The 17,758-nt window shown below is 43.8% G+C and overlaps 2 protein-coding genes across 2 annotated transcripts; one reads left to right on the top strand and one right to left on the bottom strand.

Annotated features, from left to right (window-relative positions):
* Positions 1-161: 161 nt before the first annotated feature.
* Positions 162-2,088, top strand: Slc35a4 (solute carrier family 35 member A4). The gene has a single exon (XM_076856856.1). The coding sequence runs from the start codon at positions 170-172 to the stop codon at positions 1,139-1,141; it is 972 nt and encodes a 323-aa protein (XP_076712971.1). The 5' UTR covers positions 162-169; the 3' UTR covers positions 1,142-2,088.
* A 650-nt stretch (positions 2,089-2,738) lies between these two features.
* On the bottom strand, positions 2,739-17,499 carry LOC143400442 (uncharacterized). Its single transcript, XM_076857670.2, has 14 exons — positions 17,397-17,499; positions 17,138-17,223; positions 16,753-16,872; positions 16,132-16,209; positions 15,788-15,870; positions 15,145-15,231; positions 7,578-7,726; positions 5,928-6,136; positions 5,772-5,855; positions 5,186-5,246; positions 4,426-4,496; positions 3,918-4,079; positions 3,034-3,192; positions 2,739-2,951 (listed from the first exon to the last, which is right to left on the bottom strand). The coding sequence occupies exons 1-14, from the start codon at positions 17,497-17,499 to the stop codon at positions 2,739-2,741; spliced, it is 1,665 nt and encodes a 554-aa protein (XP_076713785.2).
* Positions 17,500-17,758: the final 259 nt, after the last annotated feature.

Below are 17,758 nucleotides of genomic sequence, written 5' to 3'. Positions count from 1 at the left end.
TCTCCCAGCCCTAACTGTGGAGTGTACAGATGACTCTGATCCTCAGTATTCTCTCTGGCAATGTACCAGCTCCTCCTAGGAGCTGGCTCCATAACTTAATATCCCTTAAATGTGCCCCAGTTCCTCTGCCACTTGCTAGTTACACAGGCAACCAGGATCTGATGAGGGCATGAGTGTAGAGGAAGGTGGTATGCCAGGCCTGGGCCGTCCTAGGCAGGCCCGCTGGACCCTGATGCTCCTCCTATCCACTGCCATGTATGGTGCCCATGCCCCACTGCTGGCGCTGTGCCATGTGGATGGCCGAGTACCCTTTCGGCCCTCCTCAGCTGTGCTGCTCACTGAGCTGACCAAGTTACTGTTGTGCGCCTTCTCTCTCCTTGTGGGCTGGCAAGCATGGCCCCGAGGGGCCCCACCCTGGCGCCAAGCTGCTCCTTTTGCACTATCTGCCCTGCTCTATGGCGCCAACAACAACCTAGTGATCTATCTACAGCGTTACATGGACCCCAGCACCTACCAGGTGCTGAGCAATCTCAAGATTGGAAGCACAGCCCTATTCTACTGCCTCTGTCTCCGGCACCGCCTCTCTGCACGCCAGGGTTTGGCACTGCTGCTGCTGATGGCTGCAGGGGCCTGCTATGCAGCAGGTGGCCTTCAGGACCCTGGGAACACCCTTCCTGGGCCTCTAGCAGCTGCTGCCAGCCCCATGCCCCTGCATATCACTCCACTGGGACTGCTGCTGCTCATCCTGTACTGTCTCATCTCAGGCTTGTCATCTGTGTACACAGAGCTGCTCATGAAGCGACAGCGTCTGCCCCTCGCACTTCAAAACCTCTTCCTCTACACTTTTGGTGTGCTCCTGAACCTTGGTCTGCATGCAGGTGGTGGTCCTGGCCCAGGCCTCCTGGAGGGTTTCTCAGGATGGGCAGCACTTGTGGTGCTGAGCCAAGCACTAAATGGACTGCTCATGTCCGCTGTCATGAAGCATGGCAGCAGCATCACACGCCTTTTTGTTGTGTCCTGCTCATTAGTGGTCAATGCCATGCTTTCAGCAGCCCTGCTACGGCTGCAACTCACAGCTACATTCTTCCTGGCCACACTGCTCATTGGCCTGGCTGTGCGCCTGTATTATGGTAGTCACTAGCCCCTGGCCACCTTGCTTGCTTCTGATTCTATAGATTGGGCACCACTACCAGAGTCATCTCTCAAACTTCTTCCTTTCCTCCCCTTAGCAACTGTAATAAGTGCCTTGTGAGAAAAGCTGGAGAAGGGAGAGCAACCAAGTTAGTCTTGAAGTGGTGTATGAAGGAGGCTTCTAGGAGACATGAAGAGTAGATTTGGTTAAGGAAACTTAACTTCCCCACCCACCCCCATGTTCTTCCAAACTAAAGAATTGGGAGCATCAATACCTAGGCCTGAAAAATAACTCCATTCCTGATGGGGAAGGCTCCCTGCCTCATCTTTCATAAACACAAAATGAGATATGGGTGACAGGTGGCTTTCCTTGCCTACTGTGGTCACCACAATATACCCACTACCCAGGCCTGGTGTTGGTGCTCAAGCCCCGCCTTGGTGCATGACTTCTTCATAAGGGACACTCACACCCAACAGTCATGCAGGAAGGCCCAATTGCTACAAATTATATAGCTGTCACCTAGGCCACTATGCCAAGGTCCCTCAGCTCCAGCACTGCCTGGAGATATATCCCCTACCCCCTCCACAGTGCTGCTTCCCTTACCCAGCCTTTGTTCTGGAAACCCCACAGAGGGCTGGGGCTTGACTCATCTCAGGGAATGTTGCCCCTGGATCCTGGCTTAAACCTATACTCCTAACCCCTTTGCTCACCCAAGGGCCCTATTGAAGCCCACTGCCACCTCTAAGGCTCTTAGGAGGTAGCATCTTTCCCACTCTGAGTCCTATCCCTGCCTAGTAGTGTCCTAGCTCCCAACAGCCTGGGAAAGCTCTGCACAGATTGACCTGGGACCAGGTACAGAAACTTCTATAGCTTAATCAATGTCTCTTTTAACTGCATAAGCAATAAGGTCTTAATAAAGTGTTCTAGGATGTAGGGTGCTTCCTACAACCAGTCAATATTGTCTTGTGTCTTCTATGCTGCACAGTTCCCCTCAAACATAATTGTCCCTTGGTCTCCTGAGTATCTTAATTCTGGAGTAACTTCTGGACTAAGAGGACAAGTGGTTTTCTCCAAGCTGTTGCTGTGGATTGAGATTCTGTCACAGACTTTGAAATTTCCCTTAAGCACAAAACTTGGGCCCTGGAGAATTTAGAGAGTCTTGGAAACAGAAGGTACTGAGCACAGTAGGACAAACTAAACTAGGCTGGAAAACTTAAGAGCACTAATGTTTTATGTTTTTATTAGTGCATTATATTTATTTATTAATGGACTTTGTTATGCCATGTTCATACATGCATATACCATAATTTGTTCACCCTCATTCCTCAGTACCTTTCCTTTCCCTCTCCCTCTGATCCCCTTGGTCTATTGGTCTTTTTTTTTTTTTAATTAATGCAAATAATGTGGGTTTTGTTGTTACTGTTTTGGGCACTAGGGATTTAACCTTTTATTTTTTATTTTGAGATAGGGTTTAAGTTGCTGAGGGCCTTGCTAATAGTGTTACTGAGGCTGGCTCAAATTTGTGATCCTCCCGTTTCAACCTCCCCAGTTGCTGGGATTACAGATACGTGCCACTGCATCCAATTCTAACACCCCTGAAGAGTTCCTAATCATCTGGTTTCACCCTAAGGCAGAGATCCAGTCTGACTGCCCCTCCCTTCATTGCACCCTGCTGAAGCTGCTGGTTCTGGGCTTGGAGCTCCTGGTTCCTCGAGGCCAGGTCAATGGTGTCTTGCAGGACACAAGCCAGTAGGCTGCGGTGACGATGCTCTGTGGTCATGGCCTGCTCTTCCTGCAGCCTCTGCCAGGCTCGAAATACCTATGGCCAGATTCAGAGACGCCTGTCAGCCAGCCAGCCTTGCTACCAGCAGACTCAAGGCCTACTGTCTATCTCCACTGACCTGCAATATGTGGCTTGTCTGTGCTCTGGTGGCCTGCACATGCAGATCATAGAAGGATGCCAAGTCTTCCTCTGCGATGTCCCGTTCTGCCTGCAGGGCCTTCACCTGAAGTCTCAGTACTTTCAGCTCCCGGTGCCATCTTGGCCTCTTCTCACAGGTCTTCAGAGATAATTCATACCCTTTGTTGAGCACCACCTATTGCTGGACTCTGTGCCAAACCCTCCATGTGCATTATCTCATTTTGTCCAGTAACAACTTTATGGGGTGGTTGTCCTAACTTACCCAAATTCCCATGGCTAGTGAGAGACAGAACTGAGATGACATATACCTTTCAACAGTTCCTTGGAGTGAAATCCAGACTCAGAGATGTGGTATATCATCTCATTAGCTTTGCCTCTTGACTCCACACTTGTTGGATGCCAGACTTGTGGTGCTCAGAACCCATTTTGCCATTGCTTTATGCTAGCCCATTGCTTATACAGTTTTTCCTCTCTGAGAAATTATCCCCACCACATAAAAAAAAAAAAAAGCTTTGATTCTTCATTTGTTCAAACAAGTTATGTTTACTGAGTGCCTCTGTGATGAGCACTATCTGCCTTTGTGGAACTGAGTCTAGTGAATTCCCTTAGTGATTTCTGTTTGTCCTCTAAGTCTCACCTTAGATACCATCTCCTCTGATTCACTCCAGCCTGGGTGAAGTGTACCTTTTTGTTTTCATCCTAACTCCCCTATTACAGCATGCAGCATTGAGAATTGCCTCCTCTATCCCCCACAAGACTAAGAGGGTATGGACCAGTCAATTGTGACTGATGAAGGATTAGCTCCTAGTACAATGACTAGCCAAATTATAAGGAATCTCAAGACCCCTACTCAGCCCTCCTCACCTCCTCTTCAGCCACCAGGTCTTTGACCTGTTCATGTACCACCTCTTCCTGTTCCAAATGCTTTATCTCCTCTTGGATCCAAATTTGGTGCTGCTCTCTCAATCTCTGCCTCCGAACTTGAGCCATGAGCAACTGCAGAGCCACATCTGGGGCCTGCTGGAACTAGATGGTATCAGTCTAGGCTTACCCAGAAGCCAGGACCTAATTGGCCTGGAGGAATCTGTAACCTGGGAAGAGACTCAGGAGGCCAGGGGCAGAGGAGGTACTGGCTCTGCCAATAGTCACCATAAAGGCCCTAATAATCTCATACTCATAATCCAATCAAGAAAAAAGCTCCTCTCTATGCTCATCCTTTAGGGATCCAGTAGCCTTTCAGATCCTTTATTTTCCAGAAGCTCCATATTTCTTCCTGTTGTCAGGCAGTAGCAGGAGGCAGATTAGCTGGGCTCTGGTACCCCTTCACACTCCCAACAGTTTCCAGTTGTTCCCAAAATATATGAGATATTACCTGTTCCTCAGAGTTCCTGAGAGGATGCTTTTGGTGGAGACCAGGCCCTAGAGATGATGTTCTTTCTGCCACTACAGGAAAATATAATTAGTCACACCAAAGGTGGAGACCCTTTCCCAACTACCCCTCAAGTACCAGATCTACCAAGGACTTCCTGCTGAGGCCTGGACTATGGCTTACTACTGAATCCATCACCTGCAGAGAAGTAATCTAGAGTGACAATTTCTCATCCCTCCCCCAAGGACAGCGTAGTTTAAGCTTGGGGCTTTGAAATCAAACAGATCAGAGACCCAGCCCCGCCTTTTCTTAGCTCTATGATGTCAGGCAGGCGACTAGTCTTTTGAGTCTCCATGCTCTTCTTCATAAAATAGAATGGATAAAAGTTGTTAAGATCATGAAATAAGGTAACAAAAGTTGTTAAGAGCATGAAATAAGGTAACAACAAAGCACTGAGCAGTCAGGCATGTGATCAATAATTGGAAACTAATGTGCTTAATTCCCCAGGCCCAGTGTTATAAAAACAAATTGTAAGGATGTAATTATGAAAAGGGAAGAGAAGGACCTGAATACGCAGGGTTTGAACTACCCTGCAGCAAATCATGGAAGACAGCGCCCCCTTTTGTACAAGAGAGGTCATGCCATCCGGGTTGCAAGACCCAGATTAGAAATCTGAGGATTTGAGTGTTGCTCCTAGGCTGCCTCTGATTAAGAAAATGACCCTGGGCTACTCACATCTCTTCTCTTATCTCAGTTTTCTCACCTGACAAATGGGAATAATGTTGTCTTCCTTGCTTAGGATACTTCGGTGGCTCAGGCTTGACCTTCAAGACAGAGTCCAAACATCTCAGTAGCTTAGCAAAGCCCTGTGTAACCTGGCCCTACTTATCTCACTATTCCTTCTCGCCTGACTCTAACTGAAACTCTATTCTCCAGAGAACTGAGCTGCTTGCAGTTCTCCAGAGACATCAAGCATTTGCTTACCTCTCAATCTCTGCCTCTCATTCTGTCTAGGTTGTTCTTCACTCATCTTTGCTAACCTCAGGAATCACTTTCTCCACGAAGTCTTCCTTCCCTCTCTTGCTTAGGCTAACCCAGATGTGCCACAGAACCTTGTGTTTATAAGCCTTTCTGAGAACTGATCATGGTGTAATTGTTTCTTCCCAACAGATTGTAAACTCCACAAGATCAGGGAATTCCCAGGGCGGACATAGCCCTGTGCCCTGCACATTGTAAATTGTCAATAAATGTTTGGAAATCAATAAATCAATGGATAAATGGAATGCTCTGTGAAGACAGCAAAGAAAGACATAAATGGGGCTCCCAAAAAGTTGGAGGAAAAGGTGTACCTGCGGTTCTGGGAACCCCACGGCCTCAGCTGTAGCCCCTTTGGGTGTCCCTCTTCTTGGGCACTGGCTCCAGGCTTTTATCACCTATGGAGAAGGGGTTCAGAGTGGGCACTGGCCATTGCTGACTCAGGTGCCCCCAGGCTTCTCTTTGCTCACCTGTAGCTCCCGCAGTGCCCTTCCCAGCTGGCTAAGCCCACTGTCTGTCAAGGTGTCCCCAAAAAGGCTCAAACGCAGGGTGCTCAGGCTAGCCCGGCGGGCCCGGGCCTCTTCTACTGCATCCCACCAAGTGGGCTTCACCTCTTTCATCTGCATCCTCCTTCCTGATGCCCCCAAGAGAGCAGCCTGGAGCAAACGCAGGGAGCTGCCTAGTAAAGGAAAACTTGGAGTAGATTACTCCTTCCTGTAGACTCCAGAGTACACTGTTTGTAATAGTTCAAATTTCCATTAATAGTACTATTCTGGGGCTGGGGTTGTGGCTCAATGGTAGAGCACTCGCCTCACATGTGGAGGGCACGTATTCAGGTCCTTCTCTTCCCTTTTCATAATTACATCCTTACAATTTGTTTTTATAACACTGGGCCTGGGGAATTAAGCACATTAGTTTCCAATTATTGATCACATGCCTGACTGCTCAGTGCTTTGTTGTTACCTCAGCACCACATAAAAATAAATAAAAGTATTGTGTCCATCTGCAACTAAAAAAATATTTTAAAAATAGTACTATGCTTCAAAATATCTAACCCCTATTAGACTTTCACCTGTGCTTGATGGCTCTGTCCTAAGGCTGTTCATAGCTTACCTCTTTTTATCCCCCACAACTGTAATCGACCTTTTCCCCACCCCACCCCACCCATGTTCTCCAGATGAGGCAATTGAAACTCAGAGAGGTCTAACAACTTTTTGGTAAGTGGCAGAGCAGAAAATCAAGCCCAGTTTTGTCTGACACTAAAGCCTGTGCTCTTAGTCATGACATCACACTGGCCTATAGATAAACACATGTCTGACCCTCACTGCTTTATCTTTGATGGTGTCAACTGCCACAACTTATCTTCCTCATTCCATAGGACCTGGCATAGGAGGACTGGGAATCTGCTGGCCAAAAGTGTGTTTGTTGATTTTGGAGACAGAGTGCCAGACATGTTTTTTTTTTTTTTTTTTTAACTCTTATGGAAAATTTCAAACATATACACAGTGTAAGAAATCCATCTATCACCCATCTTGAACTATTATCAGCTCATGGCTCTTTTTTTTTATGTGATAGAGGGAAGATTAAACCCAGAGGTACTCTACCACTGAGCTATATTCCAAGCCTTTTTATTAAATTTTTTTTATTTTGAGACAGGATATTGCTAGGTTGCTCAGGCTGACCTCCAACTTGCTATCCTCTTGCCTCAGCCTCCTGAGTGTCCTGGATTACAGGCATGCACCAATGTGCCCAGCAAAGGCCATACTGTTGATGGGTATGTGAAAATAGGTAAGTTCTTTTCTCTTTCTGGTCCTCTATTTCCTCTTCTATAAAATATACCTGCCTTCATTTACTCATTTGTAAATTACATTCTCCTGAGGAGGTTATGGTAAGAATTGAAGGTATTAAAATGCTTTGTAAGCTGTTGAAGCCCCCTAAGGGGAGGGGTTTGCTTTTACTATTGTCTTTGCCCTTGCCCCTCTAAACTTTGGCAACCTAGCCACAATGGCACCTTCCTAAATCACAGAGGATAAAGTTTGCTCTCTGGGCAAGGGTTAGTTGGCTGATAGGATGAGGCAGGCCTAATGCCAGATTTCAGAGTTTCCCAAAAAAACCCACACCCTTGCCCCATCCATCTTGGGGGTCCAGGTGAATAAGGAGTCCACTGTAGTTGTTTTCTTCCAGAAGCCATGAGACAATCCAGGGCAGAGAGCCCTCCACCTTCTCACCAACAGCCTCACCCGCCAACACCCGCAGCAAGGGGCAATCCCTGCCAGAGAAAAAGAAGATAATAGTTGTCCATTTGTGATTGAGAAAGAAAATGAACGCATCACACGCTGATAAAAAGATTGACTATTTCCATCAACTTTTGCCCAGACAGATTTTTAACCAGACAGATTCACAACCTGGAACTGGAATGGATGTAATGTCTGCAAAACAGAAATGTGTCTAGTGAACCACCTGCCAATCTTAACCACTGTCCAACTCACATGAAATTCATGAAATGAGCACTTAAAGCAGTGGCAACTGAAAATAGAGAAATTTTTACAACAAACTCAGGGAGAGCTCTTTCTCTGACTTTTGGGAGAAATTATATATATATATGAAAGATGGGATGTGAAAAAAAAGGCCCTATCTGATGTGTTCTACTTTGATTTCTATCCTACAATCTAAAAAGTAATCAATGTGTTTGGCAACTTTTCAATTTTTATTTTGGGACAGGGTCTTGATACATTGCCCGGGTGGGCCTTGAACTTGTGACCTTTTTGCCTTGGCCTTTTGAATTGCTGTACCACAAGCCTGTACCACCATGCTCAATTTATTTTTTATTTTTCTTTAATGTTTTTATTTTTCTTTAATTGTCCCTAGGGATTTAATTCTATGTCAGGTCACTGGCTAACTAATGAGATAACAGAATGAAGACTTCAGTGGCCACAAAGAATACTATCTTCAAAAATTGTTTGGAAAAAATGACTAAGCAGGGCTGGGGTTGTTGCTCAGTGATAGAGCACTTGCCTAGCACGTGCAAGGCACTGGGTTCAATCCTCAGCCCCACATTAAAATAGATAAATAAAATAAAGGTATTGTGTTCCACTACTACTAAAAAATGAATATTAAAAAAATTAAATTAGGACTGGGGTTGTGGCTCAGAGGTAGAGCGCTGGCCTATCTACGTGAGGCACTAGGTTCGATCCTCATCTCCACATAAAAATAAAATGAAGATATTGTGTCTACCTATAACTAAAAAATAAATATTTTTTTAAAAAAATAAATTTTAAAAAAAGAAAAGAAAAATGACTAAACAAACATTGTTATAAGCCACAGTCCATAACAAGCAACAATAATAGATCCTGGACAGTAGGGAGAATTTGATTTCCTGAGTTACCACATAACATCCTAAATGTCAGAGCATTAAACTAAAGAAACAAAGAACAATGAACAAAAGATCAATATGACAAATACAGTTTTTTTACAAAAAATATTAAAAATGGACAACTTCTAGCAAAAATTAAGACATGTACAAAGGAACAAGCAAGTATGGTTCAAAAGAAAAAAGAAATTAACAGACACTGTCCCTGAGGATGCACAGATGTTGAACACTGAAATATCTAGACAAATACTTTAAGTCAACTCTCTCAGAAAACTAAAGGAAATCAAGATGTGATGTTTTAATGAATAGAGAATATCAATAGAGAGGTAGAAATTATAAAGAAGAACCAACTAGAAATTCTGAAAAGTACAATAACTGAAATTTTAAATTCACTTATAGGGATACAAGGCTAGATTTGGGCAAGTACAAGAAATAATCTCAGTGAACTTGATAGGTCAAATTATCCTGTCTAAGGAGAATTAAGAAAAAGATGAAGGAAAATGAGTAGAGAACTTAAGAGACTTGTGGGAGTCTGGATAATGCAAATACCAGAGGGAAAAGAGACAAAAGAACAGAAAAAAAAGTATTTGAAGAAATAATAGTCAAAAATCCCCCAAATATACAACTATAATGCACCAATAAAAAATGTGGAAGGAAAAAACCTTCCAAATATGCTGTCTTTTGCACATGTACTCCTTTTGCATTTTTTGCTTCCCCTTTCCACTTCTCTACCATGAGTTGAGTAGTATGAGGACCTCATCAGAAGCCCCACAGATGCAGATATCATGCTCCTGAACTCTCCTTCCCCCAAAACCATGAACCAAAATAACCTCTTTTCTTTATAAAGTGAAAAAAATCTTTCAATTTTATGAAACCATGAATCTACATATGCAAGAAGCTAATGAACTCTAAATAGCATAAACTCAAGGTGATCCCCACCAAGACATTATGATCCAACCATCAAAAGACCAAAAATCTTTTTTTAAAAAAAATATTTATTTTATTTTAGTTTTTGGCGGACACAACATCTTTGTTTGTATGTGGTGCTGAGGATCAAACCTGGGCCACACGCATGCCAGGCGAGCGCGCTACCGCTTGAGCCACATCCCCAGCCCCAAAAGACCAAAAATCTTTAAAAAAAAAAAAAGCAAGAAAGACTAACTTATTGTGTGTTGTTAATCTTCAAAAAGATTAAAAACTGAGGTCTGGGGATATAGCTCAGTTGATAGTGTGCTTGCCTCCTATATGTACAAGGACCTAGGTTCAATACCCAGCACCACCACCAAGAAAAAAGAAAAAAAAAAAAAAGACTAAATTTTTAATCACCAGAAACAATGGATGTCCAGATGACAAATGTAAAGTACTAACAGAAAAAAATTACTTACCAAGAACTTCATGTCTGACAAAAAATTTTCTATTGTTTTTGGAGAGGGGGTGGTACTGGGAATTGAACTCAGGAACACTCAACCATACCCCCAGACCTACTTTGTATTTAATTTAGAGACAGGGTCTCATTGAATTGCTTAACACCTTGCTTTTGGTTGAGGCTGGCTTTGAATTCATGATCCTCCTGCCTCAGCCTCCAGAACCACTGGGATTATAGGTATGCACCACCATGCCCAGCACTATCTTTCAAGGAGAAGAAACTAAGACATCCCCAGATAAAGAAAAGCTGAGGCAATTCAACTCTAGTAGTTTCTTTACCAGAAATGCTAAAGTAAAGTGTAAATACATTAGAGAGTAACTTGAAGCCATATGAAGAAATAAGGAACACTAGTGTTAGGGAACAGATAGATGAGGGTGGTGGGAACATGAGGTTAAGAGAATAATTCTAGGGCTGGGATTGTGGCTCAGCAGTAGAGCGGGTAGAGCGCTCGCCTAGCACTGGTGGGACCCAGGTTGGATCCTCAGCACCACATAAAAATAAAGGCATTGTGTTGTGTCCATCTACACCTAAAAATATAATAAGTGTTTAAAAAAAGAGAGAGGATAATTCTATACTGCTGCAGTCTGGCTGGGCACAAATCAAGAGTCACTCAAGCAGGAACAAACTTTATTTCCGAACTCCCGCAAACGCCACGCAAGCGGCCTTCTCCCAGGACACACCACACACCAACTGGAAATCCCTCCTCCGGAATTTCCCCAACCAATGCAAACTCCCCAGGCAATCCTCCCGAGAACTCCAAAGTAGCGGGCACCAGAGTGGGACAGTAAAGGTCTAATATACAATTGAATCAATCCAGCATCATCTTAATGGCTCACCTCTCAACCAATACTATTGGAAAAATGCCAAGGGCCATTCCGACTGGCTGTGGCTCTCAGCACTATACAATGAGCCCACTGTGCTGACTCCCACATGCTTTCTTTGGCAAAAAGCAATGTCTTGTACCTGGCTTTAGTAGTCAGGATGTGTCACAGTCCTCAGCAAATTACCTGTTATCTTCAAGGAAACTGAGGCAGGAAACAATGTTGATAAGAACAACCCAAGTTACTTTGAAAGGAGAGACTTTTTGTGACCCCTTTCACAGACTAGATCTTGGAAGATAAGGGTAGTTCCTCTTAACCATAAAACCTGTAAAAATGATTTAGAATCTAATTAGAACTGCTCAGCATGGGCCAAGGTGACATAGAGTTGTCCTGACAGTAAGGCTTGAAAGCCTGATGTCATCTTGCTGTCAGTCAAAAGTTAAGACGTAGACCTGGGCGGGACTCTTTGGAAACTTATCTGGGATCCCCAATAAAACTGGAGTGCATGGAATATTGTTTGGGGTTTCTTTCCATGATGACAGCTGAGTCAGAGTGACTGTGAGGCGACTCTTGTTCTAAGATGGAGTATATATTTCAGAAACAGCATTGCCTGTGTCAAGTTCTTCCTGATAGAGGTTTTTTTTTTTTTTAAGTAATGTGACTTCTTTTTTTATTATTTTATTTATTTATATGTGGTGCTAAGAATCGAACCCAGTGCTTCACACATACTAGGCAAGTGCTCTACCACTGAGCCACAACCCCAGCCCGAGATTTTTTTTTTATGATTTATGTATTTTTATGTGGTGCTGAGGATTGAACCCAGTGCCTCACACATGTGAGGCGAGCACTTTACCACTGAGTTAAAGCCTCAGCCCCCCAATAGAGATTTTGATACCCTACTTTTTTTTTTTTTTTAGAGAATTTTAATATTTATTTTTTAGTATTCGGCGGACACAACATCTCTGTTTGTATGTGGTGCTGAGGATCGAACCCGGGCCGCACGCATGGCAGGCGAGCGTGCTACCACTTGAGCCACATCCCTAGCCCCAATACCCTACTTTTTAATAATTGGTGGAATAACTAGGCAAAAGTTCAATAAGGAAGAAGAATACTTGAACAACATAATAAACCAATTAGGCTCAACAGAAATATACAGAATATCCTAAAATAACAAAATATATATTCTCCAAAGTGCACATGGAACTTTCTCGAGGACAGACTACATATTAGGCTACAAAGCAAATGTTAATACTTAAAATAATAAAAAGCATCTTCTCTGATCACAAAGGAATTAACTAGATATGAATAACAGAAGTGAAACTGGAAAATTCACAAATTTGTAGAAATTAAACAAAGAAAATTAAACAAAGGAAAATTAGAAAATACTTTCAGACAAATGAAAACAAAACCTAACATAACAAAACTTACAGGATAAAGCAAAAACAGTGTTCAGAGGGAAATTTTTAGTTGTAAATGCCTGCATTTAAAAGGAATAACTTAACCAGACATTTAAAGGAACTAGAAAAATAATTTTTTTTCCCAAGTATTGGGATTGAACCTGGAGTATTTTACCACTGAGGTTCTTGCAAAGTTGCTGAGACTGGCCTTGACCTTGGGATCCTCCTACCTCAGCCTGCTGAGTCTATGGGATTACAGGCATTTCATAGTGTCTGGCAAGATCATTTCAATTGATTAAAAAAAAAAAAAACACTGGGGCTGGGGTTGTGGCTCAATGGTAGAGCCCTTGCTGGGCTTGATCCTCAGCACCACATAAAAATAAATAAACAAAATAAAGGTATTGTGTCCATCTACAACTAAAAAAATTTTTTTAAGTTTTATGCAGCATCTAAAACCCTATCACGATATAAATATTCAACAAAATAATCCCAATTACTTAGGAGGCTGAGAAGGAGAATCACAAGTTCAAGGCCAGTCTGGGCAACTTAGGGAAACCCTGTCTCAAATTAAAATAAAAAGGGCTAGGAATGAGCTTAGTGTTAAAGCACCCCTGGGTTCAATCCCCAGTACTACAAGCAAAACAACAAAAGCAAAAACAAAAACCAAAAAAATCAACTAAATAGGAATAAAAGGGAAATTCTACAACATTATAAAAAGTATATGTGCAAGGATTGGGGTTGTGTAGCTCGGGAAGCTGAGGAAGGAGGATCACAAGTTCAAAGCCCACCTCTGCAACTTAGCGAGACACTAAGCAACTCAGTGAGACCCTGTCTCTAAATAAAATACAAAATAGGGTGGGGGATGTGGCTCAGTGGTTGAGTGCCCCAGAGTTCAATCCCTGATACCAATAAATAAATAAATAAATAAATGGAAAGATGTGCTGATATATACTACAGCATGATGAACCTTGAAAACATTATTCTAAGTGAAGGAAGCCAGGTATAAAAGTCACATATTGCATGATTCTGTTTATATGAAAACATTCATATTAGGTAAATCCATTGGGAAATGAAATCACGTTCAGTAGAGGCTGGGAGAAAGGGAATTGGAGAATGACTGCTTACTGGGTACAATTGGAGAGTGACTGCTTAATGGGTACAGGGTTTTCTTTCAGGATGATGAAAATGTGTTGGAACTAAAGAGTTTCACAACCTTTTGAATGTTCTAAATGTCACCAAATTGCACATTATATCATGGTTATAGTTAAATTTATGTTGTATGAATTTTACCTCAATAACTATAGACAAAGATTAAAATTCAATTAGAGTGCTTGCCTAGTGCTTGTGTGAGGTACTGGATTTGATCCTCAGCACCATATAAAAATAAATAAATTAATTAAGTAAAGGCATTGTGTTCATCTACAATTAAAAAAATGTTTAAAATAATTGAGTTACCAGATTACCCTCCACACACAATATCACTTCTTGCTATATATCCAGGAGAATTGAAAATATGTAAAAAGAAAACCTTTTATGTGACTGTTCATAAGAAGTAGTATTGTAATAGTCAAAGGTGGAAACAGCTCAAATGTTCATCTAGGAATAAATGAATGAACAAAAGATGGGATATTCATACAATTGAATATTATTTGTCAATAAAAACTGAAGTTTGAACCTTGAAAATGTTATCCTACATGAAAGAATGAAAGAAAGAAAAGACTTTGGAATAGTCTGGAATTTAGGGTACTTTATTTCTCCATTTTGTTTTTAGGCACTTCTGAATTTGGCCATGTTTCCATGATAATACAAATTTTGCAAATTGGCTTGAAATGTTTATTTTCTATCGCCACTCAATGCTTTCATTATTTTTGGACACTGAGAAAAAGGTACAAAGTGCAGCATGAAGATATGGTTACTTGGGAATTTTCCAATCTTTGTGTTGGATATTTGGTTCTTCCCAAGTTTGCAGTCTGATAGATCAGAAGAAAATTAATTCAAATTGTAAAGATTAAAAAGAAATAGAAGGCTGGGCAAAATGGCACATGCATGTAATCCCAGAAACTTGGGAGGCAGAGGCAGGAGCCAACCTTGGCAATTTAGCAAGAACTTGTCTTTTTTTTTTTCCCTCAGGATTAAACCCAGGGCTTTATGCATGCAAGGCAAGCACTCTACCAACTGAACTCTATCCCCAGCCCTAACACCCTGTTTTAACATTAAAAAAAAAAAATGGGGCACTTATCAATATATGAAAAAACAGTGACTGGAAAGATCTAATATTTAAAGATTCTACAAATTCTCTACCTACCCAGTTGCTTTTGACCACGTCATTTGCCAACAGAGGGTCTTAGTCTGGAGTCTGGGGGAACCTTACTGTGAGAGCTCAGGAAAAAAGGAGAAACTTTGATGCTGCCTTGGGCATTCACGTCCATATTCCAACCTTGCACCTTACCTCCCAATGCAACCAGAGGCCCTCTCATACTTACGGAGTCCCTGGGAGCTGCAAGATCCTCAAAGCACCTCGCCACACACCCTGGGTCCCAGGCCCCTCAGGAGGTTTAGGCCCAGGGCAGAACATGGTGACAGTGAGCAAAAAGCAGGTCCTGTGGGGGAAAGGGTAGGCTCAAGACAAAGGCCCAGGGGATGAGGGATGGACTGGTGCCTTCAGGTCCTCACCTGCCTTCACCCCCTGCAGCCTGTAAGTATAGCTCTGAGGCAGCTCTTGCGTCAGACACTTCCACTTCACTGGCATGTTCCACTACCCTGCAAGAAGGGGAAGTTGAGTCACCTCCTAAAATGATTTTAATTTTCTCCTGTGAGCTGGGCAGGGTGGCGCATACCTATAATCCCAGAGATGCAGGAGGCTGAGGCAGGAAAGTCAAAAGTTTGAGGCTAGCCTCAGCAACTTATTTTTCTCCTCTGGTTTGCCCATCAAGGGAAACAGGATAATTGGGATTCCCCCCATTTTACAGATGAAGAAATGAAAGTCCTGCTCAGTAAAGTGCTCAAAATTACCTACTGTGACAGCGGACTGAGTTGAGATGTGAGGATGGAGAATAGAGTTGAAATGGTATGAGTTGAAGCGCTACAATCGGGGTGGGAGTAGTAAGAGACATGAGCATATGGGATGAGGGTGCGAGGGTGCAAGGGTGCAAGGGAGTCCTGGGAGCAGACCCAAGGCCTGTAAACAGGACTCCAAGCTCAGAGCTTCCCTCTTCTGAGGTGGCAGCGGGTAGAAACCTCTAAAGACTTGACCTGGGGCTATTAGCCCTGCCTTAAGACAAGCACACTCAGACCCCATTGGGCCCTGAACACTCACAAGCCTAGAGGAGCCACATCCAGCACCGACAGGTCCTCCACCCCTGGGGAGAGCAGGTCCCAGGTCTTCCCACTGGGGCTGATCTGAGGTCACACAAGCACACTTGTTACAAACTGAGCCTTTCCTTTTGTGGGTCCCTGTGAGCTCAGCAGTGTGCATGACTGAGCCATTCCATTGTCAGGATAAAGGTGACCCCACAGAGACAATCCTACTCTGGTGAGCCTCAGAGTGGGGCTAGACCCAAGTTCTTCTGGCTCCCCACAAGCTGCAGGCCCTTTCTTCACTGTCACATGGCCCTGGCTCCCAGGTCCCAATCCCATCTCCTCAACCCCCAAGAGTTTCACCTGCACCAGGCTAAGAGTGCTAAGCACATGATCAGAGCGGTGGAGGGACAGAGCTTCCTCAAACAGCATCTGCAGCAACTAAAGGGAGAAAGGGATCCAGTGAGGACTGAGAAAGAAATGACTCAGTCCTCAACACTTCCTGAGGGTGAGATCTATGCCACGCCCTGTCTGGGTACTGGGGACATGGTGTCCAGAATAGAAATAGCACTAACCCTCATGTTCACAGTGAGCCAGAATGAATAGACATGAGTAGACATTTTCAGTGGGACCTGGCACAGGGTTCCATGACAAGGTTCTGAGGCAGCTGTTTTGATTTGGGGAAATTTTAATGAAGCCCCCCCCACAACAAAGTTTTCAAGTTTAGTATCATTAGTGTAACCAAGAACTATGAAAAGCAGACCTCCTGAATATTTGATCTTCACACACCGCCCCTCTGACTCCCATCCCATCCTCATGAACATCCTGCCTTTCAAATCTGCCAGGGTCAAAATGTACTACATGGATCACAGTCCCCAAGGCACATTACCTAGTCCAGCTGGGATGGACAGACAAAGAACCTCTAAAGTCCTGGAGAAGGTGACTCCTGAACCTCATGAGGTCTGTGCCCTGGTGGTTCCTTACCTGGGGCACAAATTGGGGGGCCTCTGTCTCCCTGCCCCGGAGCAGCAGAGATACACTGTACCCTTGGCCCACAGAGGCCAGTGTTGTTTGGACTCGTGCCAGTAGCTCCTGCTCTGCTTCCTGCGGGAAGACACAGGCTAATTCCCACTGTCTCAGGTGCCATTTCCCAACCTTTCCTGAGCAAAGGGGTGGGGAGCAGACAGCACTCTCAGATCCAGGGCCCTGAAACCTCCCATCATCCTCCCATCGCCTGCTCAGTTTCCCTACCTGAGCAGCATCAGGACCCAGGACTCTGTCAAAGGTGAAGCATTGTTCCTACGGGCAGGACTGGGTTCAGTAGTGTCATTCCCATCTTCCCCTATACCCACCAACTCCACCTGTTTACCTGAGTCTCCAAGTTCCCCAGCTGAAGAAGTCGAAGGCTCTTGGGTCCCTCCAGAAGGATTGTAGGGCTATGGGTCTCCTTGGGGCCTGAGAAAGGCAGATTTCACATGAATTCTCATGAGGAAAACTGAGCTCCAGGATTCCCCAAGTCCTGCCTTCAACCCAGGCCTCAGATTCTCAACCTAAGCTGTCCTGGCCCTGCCTCTCCCAAGAAGCTCCCTAGACTATACTCCTGAATACAAACTTGGGGGGCTTCTTACCTGATCCCCTCTCCAGCTCCACTTGTACCACCACAGTCAACATGGCAAGTAGATTGAGAGATACGGTGTGGATCCCTGGAGAAGGCAGAGCTTCCTGGTCCATACAGCCCCTGTTCTCACCACCTCTGCAGACTCCAAGACTCCAGGCCTCTCAGATTGCCCTTAATAATTCATGTCCTTCATGAGAGGGCCTGGGAGTAGGGGTCAGGTGGCTCTAGATAATTAAACTACCAAGAGAAATGACACTCTCTTCTGAGAAAACATTTCCTGAATTTCTTTTTTTTTTAATGAAAACTTTCAAACATATATAACAGTGAAGAGAATAGTATAATAAACTTCCAGGTTCAGCTTCAGCAATTATA

This window comes from Callospermophilus lateralis, chromosome 5, assembly GCF_048772815.1.
Source record: "Callospermophilus lateralis isolate mCalLat2 chromosome 5, mCalLat2.hap1, whole genome shotgun sequence".
In the NCBI taxonomy this organism is placed as follows: Eukaryota; Metazoa; Chordata; class Mammalia; order Rodentia; family Sciuridae; genus Callospermophilus; species Callospermophilus lateralis.
This window is presented reverse-complemented; position numbering and strand designations above follow the sequence as displayed.

What these genes read in the sequence shown, in the direction of transcription:
- Slc35a4 (XM_076856856.1), top strand. Translation starts at nt 170, where the DNA reads ATGAGTGTAGAGGAAGGTGGTATGCCAGGCCTGGGCCGTCCTAGGCAG.
- LOC143400442 (XM_076857670.2), bottom strand. Translation starts at nt 17,499, where the DNA reads ATGGACCAGGAAGCTCTGCCTTCTCCAGGGATCCACACCGTATCTCTC. An exon ending in TGGGGAACTTGGAGACTCAG is followed by an intron (nt 16,873 to 17,137) that starts GTAAACAGGTGG and finishes GTCTTCCCGCAG; the next exon opens with GAAGCAGAGCAGGAGCTACT. An exon ending in TGGGGTTCCCAGAACCGCAG is followed by an intron (nt 5,247 to 5,771) that starts GTACACCTTTTC and finishes TCTGTCTTGAAG; the next exon opens with GTCAAGCCTGAGCCACCGAA.